This window comes from Cylas formicarius, unplaced genomic scaffold, assembly GCF_029955315.1.
Source record: "Cylas formicarius isolate icCylForm1 unplaced genomic scaffold, icCylForm1.1 PGA_scaffold_12__32_contigs__length_19106922, whole genome shotgun sequence".
NCBI classification, from domain to species: Eukaryota; Metazoa; Arthropoda; class Insecta; order Coleoptera; family Brentidae; genus Cylas; species Cylas formicarius.
In genome coordinates, this window is record NW_026844225.1 from 17886540 (window position 1) to 17901716 (window position 15177).

Consider the following 15177-nt stretch of genomic DNA (forward strand, 5'->3'; position numbering starts at 1 on the left):
TAGCTATTCCTTTTAATTTTTCAAATAACCTGAAACAGCCGGTTGTAGTGTTGGACACAGAACAGAAGAAATCAAATAGATTAAATAGGATAACAAAATGTTAAAAAAAATGTTGCCGGATATCCAACAACCGATTTCAGACGTTTTTAATGTGCTGATTCCAAAAATGCCCAAAATTGAAGGTTAATTGATGTTAGTTCTGATGAAAAAATAAACAAAAACAAAAAATAAATGTATCAAAATTTCCTACTTAAAATTGAATTTCAATAAGCCAAGGTTTCGTCATTGCACATCATCTCAAGGCTTTAAGTTGAGATGGAAAAACTGAAAGCTTTATTTGATGGTTTTAGATTTTAGATTTAGACACCACCGCAAAACAAGCGAGAGGGATTTCCTCAAAATGAAGGGGTTACTAACTGCTATCTATCTCTTGAACTAAGAATACGGATGAATATGGAAGGCTAGACTGTTAATAGAGACATAAGCAACCGAATTCAATCCTTCGAAATGTGGGTGCAAAGACACGGATTCTTCGGATTTCGTCGGTGGACAAGATCAGGAACGAGAAAGTTCTGCAAAGTTTGAAATTACTGACACAATTAAGAAAAGAAAATTGGAATTTCTTGGCCACGTTTCTCGCACTAACAAATATAGCATTTTACAAGTAATAATGCATTGGAAATCCAAATTGGAATGGTTTGGGCTTTCAAGCAGACTCCCAAGGAGACGCTGAATTTAGGAACAACAAGAGTATAAAAGTTCACTGCCTCCACAACTCCCTAGATCGCTTCTTTTTTTTTTTGTCTGATAGACACAATCTGAGGGCTCTTTCGGATTCTCCACCCAAAAATTACCCAGGAACAGTTGAAAAACCGCAGGCACCAAAATGATTACTGGCCTGTGATATGTTTATCAAAGTTGAGTTTTTTTTGTGTGGAATGGTGTGTTATTTTCCCCACCGATCCGAACAAAATTTAAATATTACTTATTTCTTATGTATTCCATAGTCCCAATCTTGTGTTCTTTGACAATTTCATGTAACTTTTATGGTGTTGTCTGCCGCAAAACCGCAAAAGACGAGTCGAGATTTTCTTAGAGGTTAAAAAGCATCATGGCGCCAAAGAGAGCACAGGAAACTTTAACACTAAAAGAAAAATACGATATTTTAGAAAAATTATAAAATGGTGATAGTGGCAAGGTTTTGGCTAAAATTTGGAGTTGGTACGTCGACTATTTCGGATATAAATCAGAAATCTCGGCAAATAAAGAGCTGTGTATGTGTATGTGTATAGCTAGCATGAATTCTTCAGTATGTAATGTAAATTTTGTTTTGAGAATTTTGAAATGACTGAAAATCAGGATCAATCTGAGGGCTCTTTCGGATTCTCCACCCAAAAATTACCCAGGAACAGTTGAAAAACCGCAGGCACCAAAATGATTACTGGCCTGTGATATGTTTATCAAACGTAACCACTTCTCCGGAGAAAAGTTAGGGGTCGTCGTGCAGTTTTGCTAAGCAAGAAGACGAACAGCGAACTGTGTTTTGTTACCCTCTTTCCTTTGTCGCGCTGTACCACGCAGTGTTGTTAGTTTTCGAGCTTCCAGAAACAATTTCTTTCTTTTGATTTCGTTTTCTCTCCAAAAGTATCCCGATATTTGATGTACTTTAGCTAAAATTCGCGAAAGTGTTTCGATTCCTTTGCTCGATTTTTTCCGAACAGATTATTGTGACATCAAGCGCAAAAATGTGTTAGGTGATAGGCATCCGCACGGGGTCTGATTTGCGATTTAGTTAACGAACATAAACGAGCGAAAAGCCACAATCAAGAAAACAAAATAAATAAACACGGGCGTGTATATAAATTTAATTAAGAATAACTCGGACCATTCAGCAGGTGGTGTACTCGAGCACAATAGAATAAACAAAATGAAAATAAAAGTCATCTTCGCGTAACATTTAATAAACATATAAACTGCCTGTTAGCTAAAACGATCGCTGTCATCATTGTAGAAATCCTTCATCAAATGATATTTGAATCGGACTTCAACAAAGGCCGTCATCGGCGAAATGTCCAAGTGTTTGGACCACTTCATGTTCACGCACAAAGAAAATACCACTAACATTCTTATTGTAACGTATACATACAATCATTTTATATCACGAGTCAGTCAAGATATTTAACGCATAATGTCAATGAAGAGGCACCTTTGTTAGTTAGTTCTTATTTTGTTCTTCAAACTGATAGTGCGGCATTTAAACGTACGAGATTCATTTGTACCTGGCGCGTCCAATAAAAATGACGAAAATAAAACATTTTTTACGAAAATTTTTTGAAATTTTAATTAAATTTAATTAATTGTATTAAATTTTCATCAGTAGGAGTTATAGTCTTGAATAAGGTGAAAGAACACTTCACACAAGTGAATATTGAGGTGAACTTTGCCCTTTCATTGAGGTTAATTTATATTTTAAAATGTACGACTTAGTAATCCGAACAAAATTTAAATATTACTTATTTCTTATGTATTCCATAGTCCCAATCATGTGTTCTTCGACAATTTCATGTAACTTTTATGGTGTTGTCTACCGCAAAACCGCAAAAGACGAGTCGAGATTTTCTTAGAGGTTAAAAAGCATCATGGCGCCAAAGAGAGCACAGGAAACTTTAACACTAAAAGAAAAATATGATATTTTAGAAAAATTATAAAATGGTGATAGTGGCAAAATTTGGAGTTGGTACGTCGACTATTTCGGATATAAATCAGAAATCTCGGCAAATAAAGAGCTGTGTATGTGTATGTGTATAGCTAGCATGAATTCTTAAGTATGTATTGTAAATTTTGTTTTGAGAATTTTGAAATGACTGAAAATCAGAAAATAAATATTTTTTTGTTTTAGTTTTCGACATCTTGGGTGAGTGAATTCCTCGATACTAATGTTATCGTCTTGTTTCAGCTACATAGAAAATTGTATTTCTGCACCGGGCCGTAAGAAAACTGCGAAAAGGAGAATACCCTCAAACGGAAACTGAGTTATACGGGTGATTTATTAAGTAGCAATACAACTTTATGCAAAATGTTATGGTGATAACAACTTTAACGCAAAGTTAGTGGGGAAAAATTATCTAGTGACCCTAGTGTTGTTAAGTCTTTTCTTTAGAAATTAACCAACAAAATTAGGGAGATGCGGGTGGAACCGAATCAGCTTTACGAATCAGCACTGTTCTGGAAAATGTTGCCAGGTACATCATAAAGAGAATTCGGCACCTGGGCGTAAAGTGTCTAAGGTAAGAATAACTTTCCTTCCTCGTGCAAATGGCGATGGATCGCATAAGCTAAAGATGATGGTTATTGGCAAATCAAAAAATCCGAGGTCATTTAAGAATTGTATCATTCCAGTTGAATGCCAATGCCAATAAACCGCGGATGACTAGCTTTATTTGTCAAATGGTTTCACGAATCTTTTGTTCAACAAGTAAAAACGAAGATAATAATATGAGCGGCAAAGCACTTTTCCTGATTGATAATGCTCGAAGTCATTTAACAGAAGATCAATTGGTCAGTGATGATGGAAATATCGTAGCTATGTACCACTGTACGAGGGCAGCGCCAAAATTTCCCGGCCTGAATATGAAAGAAACGAAGTAGAGTAACATTTTTTTATTATTTTTCAATATAATCCCCCTTAAATTTAATACACTTATTACATCTCTTTGTTAATAACTCAACTATTATTTGTTTGGATATTTAAAAAAAGACTTACGTGGACGGCGGTTTAACAACAAAGTTGAATTAAAAGGGGCTGTCCTTACGAAGGAGAACTTTTATCCGTACACTCCATCCAGCCTTTCTTTAATAATTTTAGGTGCTAAGCCTTCTTTTGTCAAAAACTTTATGACTGCTCTATACTCATTTTGCGTTATTTGCGACATTTTTTCGAACACATCTTGTTTAAAATGCTGTCAATAAAAAACTATTTGACGCAAGACATCAATTTTTTTTTCACAGCCTACTAAGATATACAGGGTTTTTCACTTAAAACTCCGCACGCCAATAAGTCCAAAACGAAAAGAAATATTTAATTTATGTAAAAAGTAGTCAAAGTGTGGGGTCAAGTAGATATTTCCTAAAGTTTAAAAAATTCGACGCCTGCAAAGAGCTGGGCGTCGCGACGCGTCGAAAAATTATTCGATTGCAGAGACTTTGGAAATACGCGCATACAAAGTACATATTATTTAAAAACTTTTTTGTTATTTACTCAAACTTATTTACTTTACCCGTTTCTAAGTTATACCGATTTAAAGTAAACATTTCTTGATTAATAAAAAATGCGATTAACGCTTATTTTTACAAGTATGCCATGAATGTTAGTTACTATGGCAACCATTGTTATCGCAGTTGTTTTAAGTGCAATTACAAACAATAGATTTCAACTATTTTAGTATGATTTTATTTATTATTTTTTATCGATTTAGTTCTGATAACATGATAAATAAATGAAAAAACAGTAAAATACCTACAAGTTAATAACCAAAATTATTATTGCAATAACTACATAATAAGACATTTCAAAAATTTTGTTCAAAATTATGTCCATCTGCTCGAACACAACTATCAAAAACTTTTAACAGATGAGCTTGGGTCACTTGTAGGAGAGTCCTTCTTGTGATAGCGGCACACGCTGCACTAATTTTGTTAATGAGATCAGCCATATCTTCGATAGGTTCTTCATAGATAACGTTTTTTAGGTAACCCCAAAGAAAATAATCTGGTGGTGTAATGTCCCCGGGGACCTCGCCGGCCACCTTACCGGTCCATTAGTACCAAACCATCTATTGAGATATTCTCGGTTCAAATACCTCGTTACTATTTGGGCATTATGTGCAGGCGCTCCATCCTGCTGTAGCCACATATTCATTCTAGTGTCAAGAGGCACTTCTTCTAATAGTTCCGGAAGTGTAGTTTGAAGAAATCTTAAATAGCGATCTGCATTTAAAGTTCCTTCGTAAAAGTAAGGTCCAATAAGGAATCCATTTAATATGCCGCACCAAACATTGATACTAATAATTCGTTGGTTACCTCTTTCTGTAATCGAACGAGGATGGTTTTCGGACCACAAACGACAGTTGTGTCTATTAATGATTCCATTATTTTGAAATCGACTTTCGTCGCTCCATAAAATTTTCATTCTTCTAGCATAATCGCCTGGTTCTAGTTTATGAACTAGTTTACTTTTGTACGGGTGAAAAGAGTTTCTATGTAGAATTCTCCACGAAGAACTTATGGTAACACCGGTATTTTCTTTCATCTCTGATAGGGATATCTTGGGGCCGTCCTGTTCCTATCTCTTTTAGGTTTTATGAAGCTGCCATATTCTCTTAAGTTTTTACATAAACTTGAAAAGGTTTTTGCATCGGGGACTCTTCTTTGCGGATAACGCCGTGCGTAAACTCTTTTTGCTTCTCTACAATTGCATCTGCATTCTCCAAACACCAGTAACATGTCTACTTTTTCCTCATTGCTGAATTGCACCATTTTCACATAATAATTCTTAGTTTTTTTTTAAATCGAACTAATTTGGATATTTCTTGTGACAAAATGTAACAATTTTTTGATACAGCAATAACAAATTACATTTGTAATTGCACTTAAAACAACTGCGATGACAATGGTTGACATAGTAACTAACATTCATGGGTAAAAATAAGCGTTAATCACATTTTTTATTAATCAAGAAATGTTTACTTTAAATCGGTATAACTTAGAAACGGGTAAAGTAAATAAGTTTGAGTAAATAACAAAAAAGTTTTTAAATAATATGTACTTTTGTATGCGCGTATTTCCAAAGTCTCTCCAATCGAATAATTTTTCGACGCGTCGCGACGCCCAGCTCTTTGCGGGCGTCGAATTTTTTAAACTTTAGGAAATATCTTATTGACCCCACACTTTGACTACTTTTTACATAAATTAAATATTTCTTTTCGTTTTGGACTTATTGGCGTGCGAAGTTTTAAGTGAAAAACCCTGTATATATATATATATATATATATATATATATATATATATATATATATATATATATATATATATATATATATATATATATATATATCTTACTTTCTAATCTCGTACAGTGAGAGTGGCAGTGAAGAGGGTGACGAGGAATTTATCTAAAAATTAAACATGAGGAATCTATTTGTTGCTTTGGTACATGTACGGATATATATATATATATATATATATATATATATATATATATATATATATATATATATATATATATATATATATATATATATATATATATATATATATATATATATATATATATATATATATATATATATATATCTTAGTAGGCTGCAAAAAAAAATGAAGTCTTGCGTCAAATAGTTTTTTATTGACAGCATTTTAAACAAGACGTGTCCGAAAAAATGTTGCAAATAGCGCAAATTGAGTATAGAGCAGGCATATTTAAGCTTAAGTTTTTGGATACAGAGGCGAAGATATTTCGAGAATAACGAGGGTTTGAACGTACGAGAATCTCGTATTTGTCCAAAATGTCCAGCAGGGCACAAAAACAAATGAAAAGCATGTAACCGGAGTGAGTCGAATTTATTTTAGGCAATATTTATTTATTATCCGCTTGAATTTATGGACGTTTACGTCCAAATAAACAATGGATACTATTTAAAAAACACTGACGTTCGAAAGAAACACGCGCGAGTATAACCGCTTTTATTTTCAAAAAGCCTTTTGTCGGCTTTTGGTTTTATTACAACGAAACGCGCTAGTCAATAATATACTTCTCAATATCGACGGCTCAAGAATGACTTGCGATTTTATTAAAATCGTACCCGATAGCCGGTGTGCTTCTATCGAGGCGAATATGTACAGGATGTCTTTCGAAAAAAAATGTAAAATTGCACACACTGATGTCAAGTAAATGTTTATTATATTATAAAAACAGTTCAGACAATTTCGTAGAAAGACTAGTACGATAATGAAGTTTTAAGTCTTTCTTTTTGTTCCGTAAAGTCAAGTCACAATGATTATACACTATCATTGTTCATCAGCAACTGTTCAGATAGAGAGAAATATTTCATAAAACCAATAGTATCAATAAACCCAAAAATTCTTACTAGTTTGATACGGTCAAAATGATGTATTGTTTCTCTATTGCCTCCGTATATAGGCAACATAATGCGGACATATTTTTTGATTCGTTTTTCTAAATTATATAAAAAACTATTAGATGTTTTTGTTAAAAACAAATAGTTTTGTTTGGTTTGGACGTATTTAAGTATTACTTAAAAAGGACGGAGTACCATGAAATTATTTAGAGGTATAATTTCAAGTAGATATAATGTAGCTATTGACACGGAAGCAAATGGTGGAAAATCAAATATGCAAGCTTAAAAAATATTTGCATATATTACACGTTTGTCCGTCGTATTGTGTGTGTGTATATTTAAATTTCAATGGTAATGAATCTATTGTGTCAACGTTATCTCCGTTTTAATGGAGCGGGAGTAAAATTCATATTAAATTTCACGCCACGTTTTGCAACGACAACGATATGCCATATAAACGCTTTCAAAATAATGCGACAATTTCATGAAAACTAAAAAACAAGTCCGCTACGTCGAATCGAACCCGTGACTCGTTTTTTGAATTTTTATAGAGGAAAGTGTTCCCACGTGTACCATACGAAATGCGTATGAGGCTATGATTGAATCTTATCTTTACTCAATCTTGCCTATATTTGCCAAATGTTGGGTCAAAATTATTTGTCACTATGTTATTATTGGCATTCTGTTGCCTCGCTGGCAGGTGGGTTAGTTAGGTAGAAAGCATGAGTGTTTTTAAAAACCCCTACGGAAAATATACATTTCTATTTCAAAATATCAAATATTGCTCCAACCCATTGTGTTTTGTAAAATTTCTTGTTTATTGAAATAACAACGACGGTCGTTGGAAATGCGGTTTTGGATTTCAAGGAACCACTTATCGAAAAAAGATACCTACGTATATAAGTATGAGAACACCATATATGCGTTTTTAATACATTATTATAGAAATCTTTGTCTATTTTTTAAACACTGCCCTTGCACAGGATTATTTTTTTTCTAGATAATTAAGGCCGAGTTTTCTGTAAAAGCAAAGTAAAAAAGTCATGTTAGTTGAGAGTTTTATGGAAAAAATTTTATGATAATAAAACACTTTCAACACTTCATAATTCAATTAAAAAAAACTTCTTTTCCATTTGGAAATTGATCGTTTTGCACCATTATCCAAATCAATAACACCACAAACAAAGGTAACTAGATAAAATATACAAACTGAATTTATAATCGTGCGGATGCACAGAAGCAAAGCCTTTGTAATATTTTATTTCGACAAAAACCCATTTACCGATTTGCTTTTTTGCTATGTGAGCTTATTTTTAAACGATTTTCTAAAATGTCGAGTTCAAAATGTTGCAAAAAAGTGCCGGTTTTATAAGTATATGTTCCACATAGGCTGAAAATGCTATAGGTAAGTAAGAACTTCTCCCATCACTAATCAAAACAGAAAGATTTTGAAAAATGATCCCATGCTTCATATAAACTTTTGAATCGAAACATGCAAAAAATGCCATTGACAATTTGACAATATATATAGTGTGTCGCACTGTATATATTTTGCTGGGAGTTAGAGATATCGGAAAAAATTTTTTGAATAAGTTATTCTAACTTCGTACACCTTTTAAATGTGTAATGTGTAATTGCGTTAAACTCCCCAGAAAATTATCTGCTACTACAAGAAAAATCACCAAACAATCGGATTTTAAGTGAATGGCATTTTAGTTCGCAGACCACTGAATAGAATTCAATGTAATAAACTGACATTACCCATTTCACAAGTGTCAAATCATTACTTTCCATGGCACACTGTTTTATCGAATAAAAAAAAGTGTGTAGTTATTGCAAAATAATTGGACCAAATAAGTGTTAAAATAGCATTATTCACCATTACATTCTATATTAAGATATTCACTACAAGTCTGAGATAGAATGGGAGGAAATTTAAATTAATAATTAATACATTCTTGCATTTTTTCTTTACCGTGTACAATTAATTTTTAACAAGCATTTGCTTCAACCGATAATGTTATTCACACACGACACAATCTACACATTACAATAAAACGCTTCCTAAACCATATTTTTTAAAATACGAAACCAATACTTTACAAATTTGATGAATTAAGAAGCCTGTAAAATATTCAACTTAATGAAAAAAAAATTAGTTATATACTCTCTTATATTTTTACATCTACCTACCTAAGATCTAGTTCCCCTTATAGGTACATACACATATACAACCGAGGCTGACATTTCACTTCATACGAATATTAGTATTCCTATCGTTACTTCTGTTTGTAACGTGTGTTCGGAATTTTTACATGCTCGGAAAAATAAGATCAAAAACAATTTTTATCCTTTGAATGTTATTCGATGACACCCCACGTTTCAAAATTGTTTCGTCCTGGATGTCGGCGAGATCAATAAATATGTTTTTTGGAAAAAAAAAATCTATCAAGAGGAAAACAAAAAGAAAAGTATTTCTGGTATAAGATTATACCGTGAAAAAGCGAAAGCCCGATGAATTGACTATAGTATCGATGGAAAGGCCTTGATTTCAACCCTTTCGCCCTCCCCGTCGGGCGAGAACCCTCGTGATATTTGCTCACAACACAAAAACATCTTGTAACTCCACGGATTAAACTGAAGTAGTGTCGATTCTTGAGAAACGCCACCAAATAAACCGAACAAAAATCATTAAAATGACGCCCCAAGATATAATAAATTCTTGGGCAACTTGAATGCTCTATTGTGACAAATAACGTGATGTTTAACGCATCGCCGGATCGCAATGGCAATTGTAATTGTATTTATTGGACTGTGTGTAAATTAGTAAATAATTGTAGACCTAACTACAGGCTACAGTTCGCGCTTCAATACGAACTTAGATGAATGTCAAACGCTCTGCGGACTCCTACTGGGAGTTACTTACACTTGGAGTATTACTCCAGCCCTCGTCGACGGCGTTTTGTAACGTTCCTGTTAGGAAACATGTTCCAATCGACACCTATGAGCATTTTGTTCTTTGTTTTCTGTTTGATACGCCCTGAGCGACATTTTTTTTTATCGTGGTCCGTTCGCATGCGTCCTGCCGAATATTCACTAAAGAACCATTGAACATACGAAATTCGATAAAAGGAGAATCGTAATCATCACATATTTATATAGGGTGTTTCCTTTTCGGAATACAGGATGATGAAATTTAGAGACTGCTTTTAAATGTATGTACCTTATCTTATTTTTTATATTTTTTATTTATTTTATATATATTTTATTATATTCTTCTTGCACCAAGTTTTTTCCTGAAATTTTCTACAAATATAATAAAAATATCCTAATATTGTCTGCTGAATCTATTATTCTTAAAGTAAAGGTACATCTTTTCTATTGAAGAAGCATTGTAGAAGTTCCCACAGTCACTAAGGTTACACGTACATTGCTCCTGCTCTTGCAAATTAATATCTCCGAATATTGTGGGTCTTAGACCATCATCCACCACAACTTTTAATATAGAAATTTTTTATAAGCAATACAAAAGTTGTCCATGTTTTGCCGAAATTGCAAAATTACTGCTTCGCAATTCGTCGGTGACCATCCACGATCCAAATGAGTCGAGTACCGAACCTGGAAATAGCAACGTTGAGTTTGCCAAAACGTCGGCTTTCGCTACATTTCTTTGAATTGAATATCATTGTTGGCAAGTTGTTTCTTCCTTATAATGTAAATTAATTTATTAAATATTTCACTTTTCTCTCGCACCTTTGTACCTAGTATACTCGTTTTCGTGCGATAAATAAAGTAGAATTGTAATAATACAAATATATTTCTTGTAATAGTGTAAGACTTATCCTGGCAAATAGAATTTTCTTGCAACTGCAACAAATATATTTTAGGCGAGATACAAATAAAAAAAAATCTCCGAATTCGATATTTAATTGCTCGATACGAATTAAATTGTTTAATTTGAACAAATGGGGTTTATTCTCAGGAACTAAGGAAACCAGGTCAAAATTGGATGCATCAATTACGGAACACCCCGCTAATCATCCGAAATTTTTAATTCCAGTTGGAATAGCAATTATTCTAGTGGCAAAAGTAAACTAAGCTCGAGTAATATATGATGTGCTCAAACTAAAAATTTTCACAGTCCAGTGGCTAGTATGACATAGATTATCCCAAAAGTTCCAAAAGTTTCCTTTTTATTACCTTCTTAAGAAACAATATGAGAAATTGTTCCAAATCCTGGAAGAATTAAAACGTAAACTTCTGGATGACCAAAGAATCAAAATAGGTGTTGGTATAAAATTGTATTGTATTAAAAGTATTAATATCTCGATCAGTTAATAGTATAGTAATAGCTCCTGCTAGGATAGGTAAGGAAAGAAGTAATAATAGAGCAGTAATACCGACAGTTCAAGTAAAAAGAAAGATTTGATCTGTAAGTATATTATGAGGTCGTATATTAATAATTGTGGAAATAGAATTAGTGAAGACTGAAAATTGCTAAGTCAGCTGATCTACCTCTATGAGCAATATAGGAGGAGGTTAAGGCTGGAGGAAGAAGTCAGAAACTTATATTATTTATTCGAGGAAAAGCTGTGTCAGGAACTCCTAGTATAATTAAAACAAATGAATTACCAAATCCTCCAATTGTAATAGGTATAACTATAAAAAAATATATAATAAGTCCATGAGCTGTAATTATTACATTAAAAATTTGATCCTCTCCAATTAAAGATCTTCTTTGGTGCGTTTCGTCTCTATATTCAAACTTTTGAATTATTATTGTTATATATTATATATATTATTATTATATTATAATATTATTATATTTTTATCAATCGATAGCTTATATTATTTCTTAAAAGGTTATTTGCCAGATCACCACGTAATCGACAAGACAAGACAAAGAATAATAGTTCTTTGGCTTTTCCTACGCCTAAGTTGTAGAACATATTTTACATGTTTCGAAAAAAATCTCGAAAGGTTAATGAATGTGAAATCTGTCGAACACAAAATTGTCACCCTAAGCTTCAAGCTTTGACTGGATTAACTACACGACAATACGTACTTAGGAGTTTAAACCCACAATATTTGTACCACCCGCGTGGTTGAACAGCACTCGCTCTACATTCCCAGCAGACGATTTGAATTGTTATTTATAAATTGCTTCCGTTATATGCTAATAGGCTTTCATTGATAAAAATGTCACATATTTTCATTTTCAAACGGGAAAAGTACTAAAAACAAAAACGTCGAAGCTTAAAAATCGCATCTATCAAGTTTGGGGTTCACACCAAAAATATACGTCAATTGCGAATTTAAGAGAAAGCTTGTAACGATTTTGTGTTGTAATATTCGCCGTCGCTTTCATTACGGTCATCTTACCCAAACTTTTATGTGAAACTACGCCATCCAAAGTGAGATTAAATATATTTAATTTAAATTCCTACTTACCTTATATTACGCATTCTGTAAACTTCACTTGACGGCGTAAAGAGAAGGATTAGAAATTTAAGATCGGTATGAATGAAATAAATCGAAATAATGACTTACTATATCGCATATATTATTTTTTTTTTTAATATTTACAGATATATTTGTTACAATATTCACATTTACACTGTGATTTCCAATTATATTTACATTTTAACCAGCTTGACAATACCGTACAGAATGAAAAGCAATTAAAAATATTCTATTCGGAAATACCATAATACCCTGTTTAACAAATCGAACGTTCCGTGTCAAATATCGTCGAACAACTTTCGTTTGCTCTGCAGCAAACACATTTAAAAAAATTATATACCTCTATATGCGAGCATAAAATTACGCGTGACATATTAAAGTTCTCCACTTACGAGTCAGCACTGTCTTTCGTCGGACCCGAACTCGGTCCGGCCGGTCTAGCTTGCAGCAACGCTTGATAATAATTTACAATAGGAAAAATAGGCCACTGTTTTCGCTCATTTTGGTCTTGTTGGTCACTATTTACAACGTCTATGTCTTCTTCGGTGGTTTCGTCACCAGAATCCGGTGCTAGAAGCGACGCCACGTCAAACTGACGTTTTCTGGACCCTCTCACGTTCGGAACCGTCGGATAAACAGCCGTCGACGGACCGGGAACCACCGGTGGACTTACGGAAAGAGGTGGTGGACTTGGAGAGTCAACTCCGTCTTCATCTACAGCCAACCCCATGTGTTTTCTCACTTTCCTCTGAGCTTTGCGCCGTCTGAAGTCACCTTTTCTAAAATCTTCTACGTTCGCGGGATGAATGGCCCAGTAATGGCCTTTCCCGTTGGCGCTACGCCCAGCTTTTATAAAACAATCGTTCAGAGATAAGTTGTGTCGTATGGAGTTCCTCCACCCTGGTCCTCTAGTTCTGAAGTACGGATAGTGGTCCAAAATATGCTGATATATATCCGATAAAACTAATTTCCCTTCCGGTGAGCTCAGAATCGCCATGGCGATTAGCCCAATGTAGCTGTGCTGTGGTTTCGGCTCCTCGGGCTGCAGAGCTCTTGGAAATAGAGGGTAGCACGTTAAAGGCGACGGGAATGGATTCAGCAATGGATAACGCAACCGCTCAGCGACGGCATACTGATATAATTGCAACCTGTACTGATCTATAGGTAGCAAAGCTCTTGGAGCATTGGTTTCTAAAGGAAATGGTATCGGCAGCCTTGGTGATGGATTCGATGGGCTTTCGTTGCTGCACATTTTATTGGAACAACTACACAACTACACACTGTCACTGTCACCTTGAACTTTAATTCAGAACAAACTGGCTATGGGTTATTTATCAGTTTGTTTGTGAATTTAAAACAGACGCCGTATCATTAATCATCTCTCAGTGAAGGTAAGCTATACTGTACTACTAAGAACCCATCTGGGTATCTAAACATATAACAAACAGGGACTATTTGTCGACCAATATTTGATAACAGTCTAGAGGCGGGAATTGTCGCCGCCAATGGAAATTTCGCTCTCCCTTCCGGCACCGTCGCAAACCACGCCTCGCCATGTTGTTAAACTTGGCTCGTCTCCACAACTGCCTCCTTTCTAGTCCCTTAAAAAAGGAAGGATAACTGCTTCTCACAAAATCTTTACTATTTGTAGGTGTGCATCTGTAAATCCGAATTTGCATTTCTATTGTCGTATGTATGTCGTATTTATTTTATATTTATTTTATGCTGCTCGAAGGACCGTGAAGAATTTATAGTGATTAAATTATATGTGGAGGTTTTTCGCGCATGGATGGGAAGCGTTTGAGATAATTTTTCGACTTCAAAAAAGATACTGCTCTCTTTTGCCACTCACCTTCCTGTTTAATTTGCAGCCAGATTTTTTTGGACGAATCCAATAAATCTAAAAATTTCCATAAACATTTCAGGGCGAAAAATATCGAGATCACTGTTGACAAAGTTATTCGAAACATGACGAAATAAGTAAAAACCGCCCCTTCTAAAACACGGCTTCCAGTTTTTCTGGTTGTATTCACCTAATTCATCAAGCTGTTTCCTACCGCCCCTTTGCATGTTGTTGGTTCGCTTTCTGTGTGCACAGGGTCGAAGTTTTTCAAATCCCGAACGTCACCCAGTTTATTGTTATTAATATTATAGGGTTCGGCAGTTGTATAAAAACGCGATGTCTGCCATTAAACACTGTATATAGGCGGGCACAAAGGGTTAAATAAATTTTTAACCCTCCCGTATCCTATTTGTGCGCCGTTTGCTTTTGTCGGGTTTTGATAGACCGATTTTATTGTGCCAATGCGAATAGGTGAGCTCCGATCACCGATAAACTCATTTGATATCTCACAAAATGATACAATAAAAAGTGAGGGAATTTCCATAACCCTCAGATGCATGATTTTTTATTTTATATTTATTTATGACAATTTTCATTTTGTTCTGTCTTCAATTGCAGACCAGTATCCTATTTCATCCGGTCTATCCTCTATGTCGCTTACTTGTAGATCATCCAATTTGGCATAAAAATACGAAAATCAGCTTGCGATGTTTTTGCTTTTGTTGAAGTTTTTTATAT

At 34.2% G+C, this 15177-nt stretch overlaps 1 protein-coding gene across 1 annotated transcript; it reads right to left on the reverse strand.

The window, feature by feature from the left end:
- Positions 1–12984: 12984 nt before the first annotated feature.
- LOC132708532 (forkhead box protein L3) lies at positions 12985–13848 on the reverse strand. Its single transcript, XM_060680880.1, has one exon. The coding sequence runs from the start codon at positions 13846–13848 to the stop codon at positions 12985–12987; it is 864 nt and encodes a 287-aa protein (XP_060536863.1).
- Between the last annotated feature and the right edge of the window lie 1329 nt (positions 13849–15177).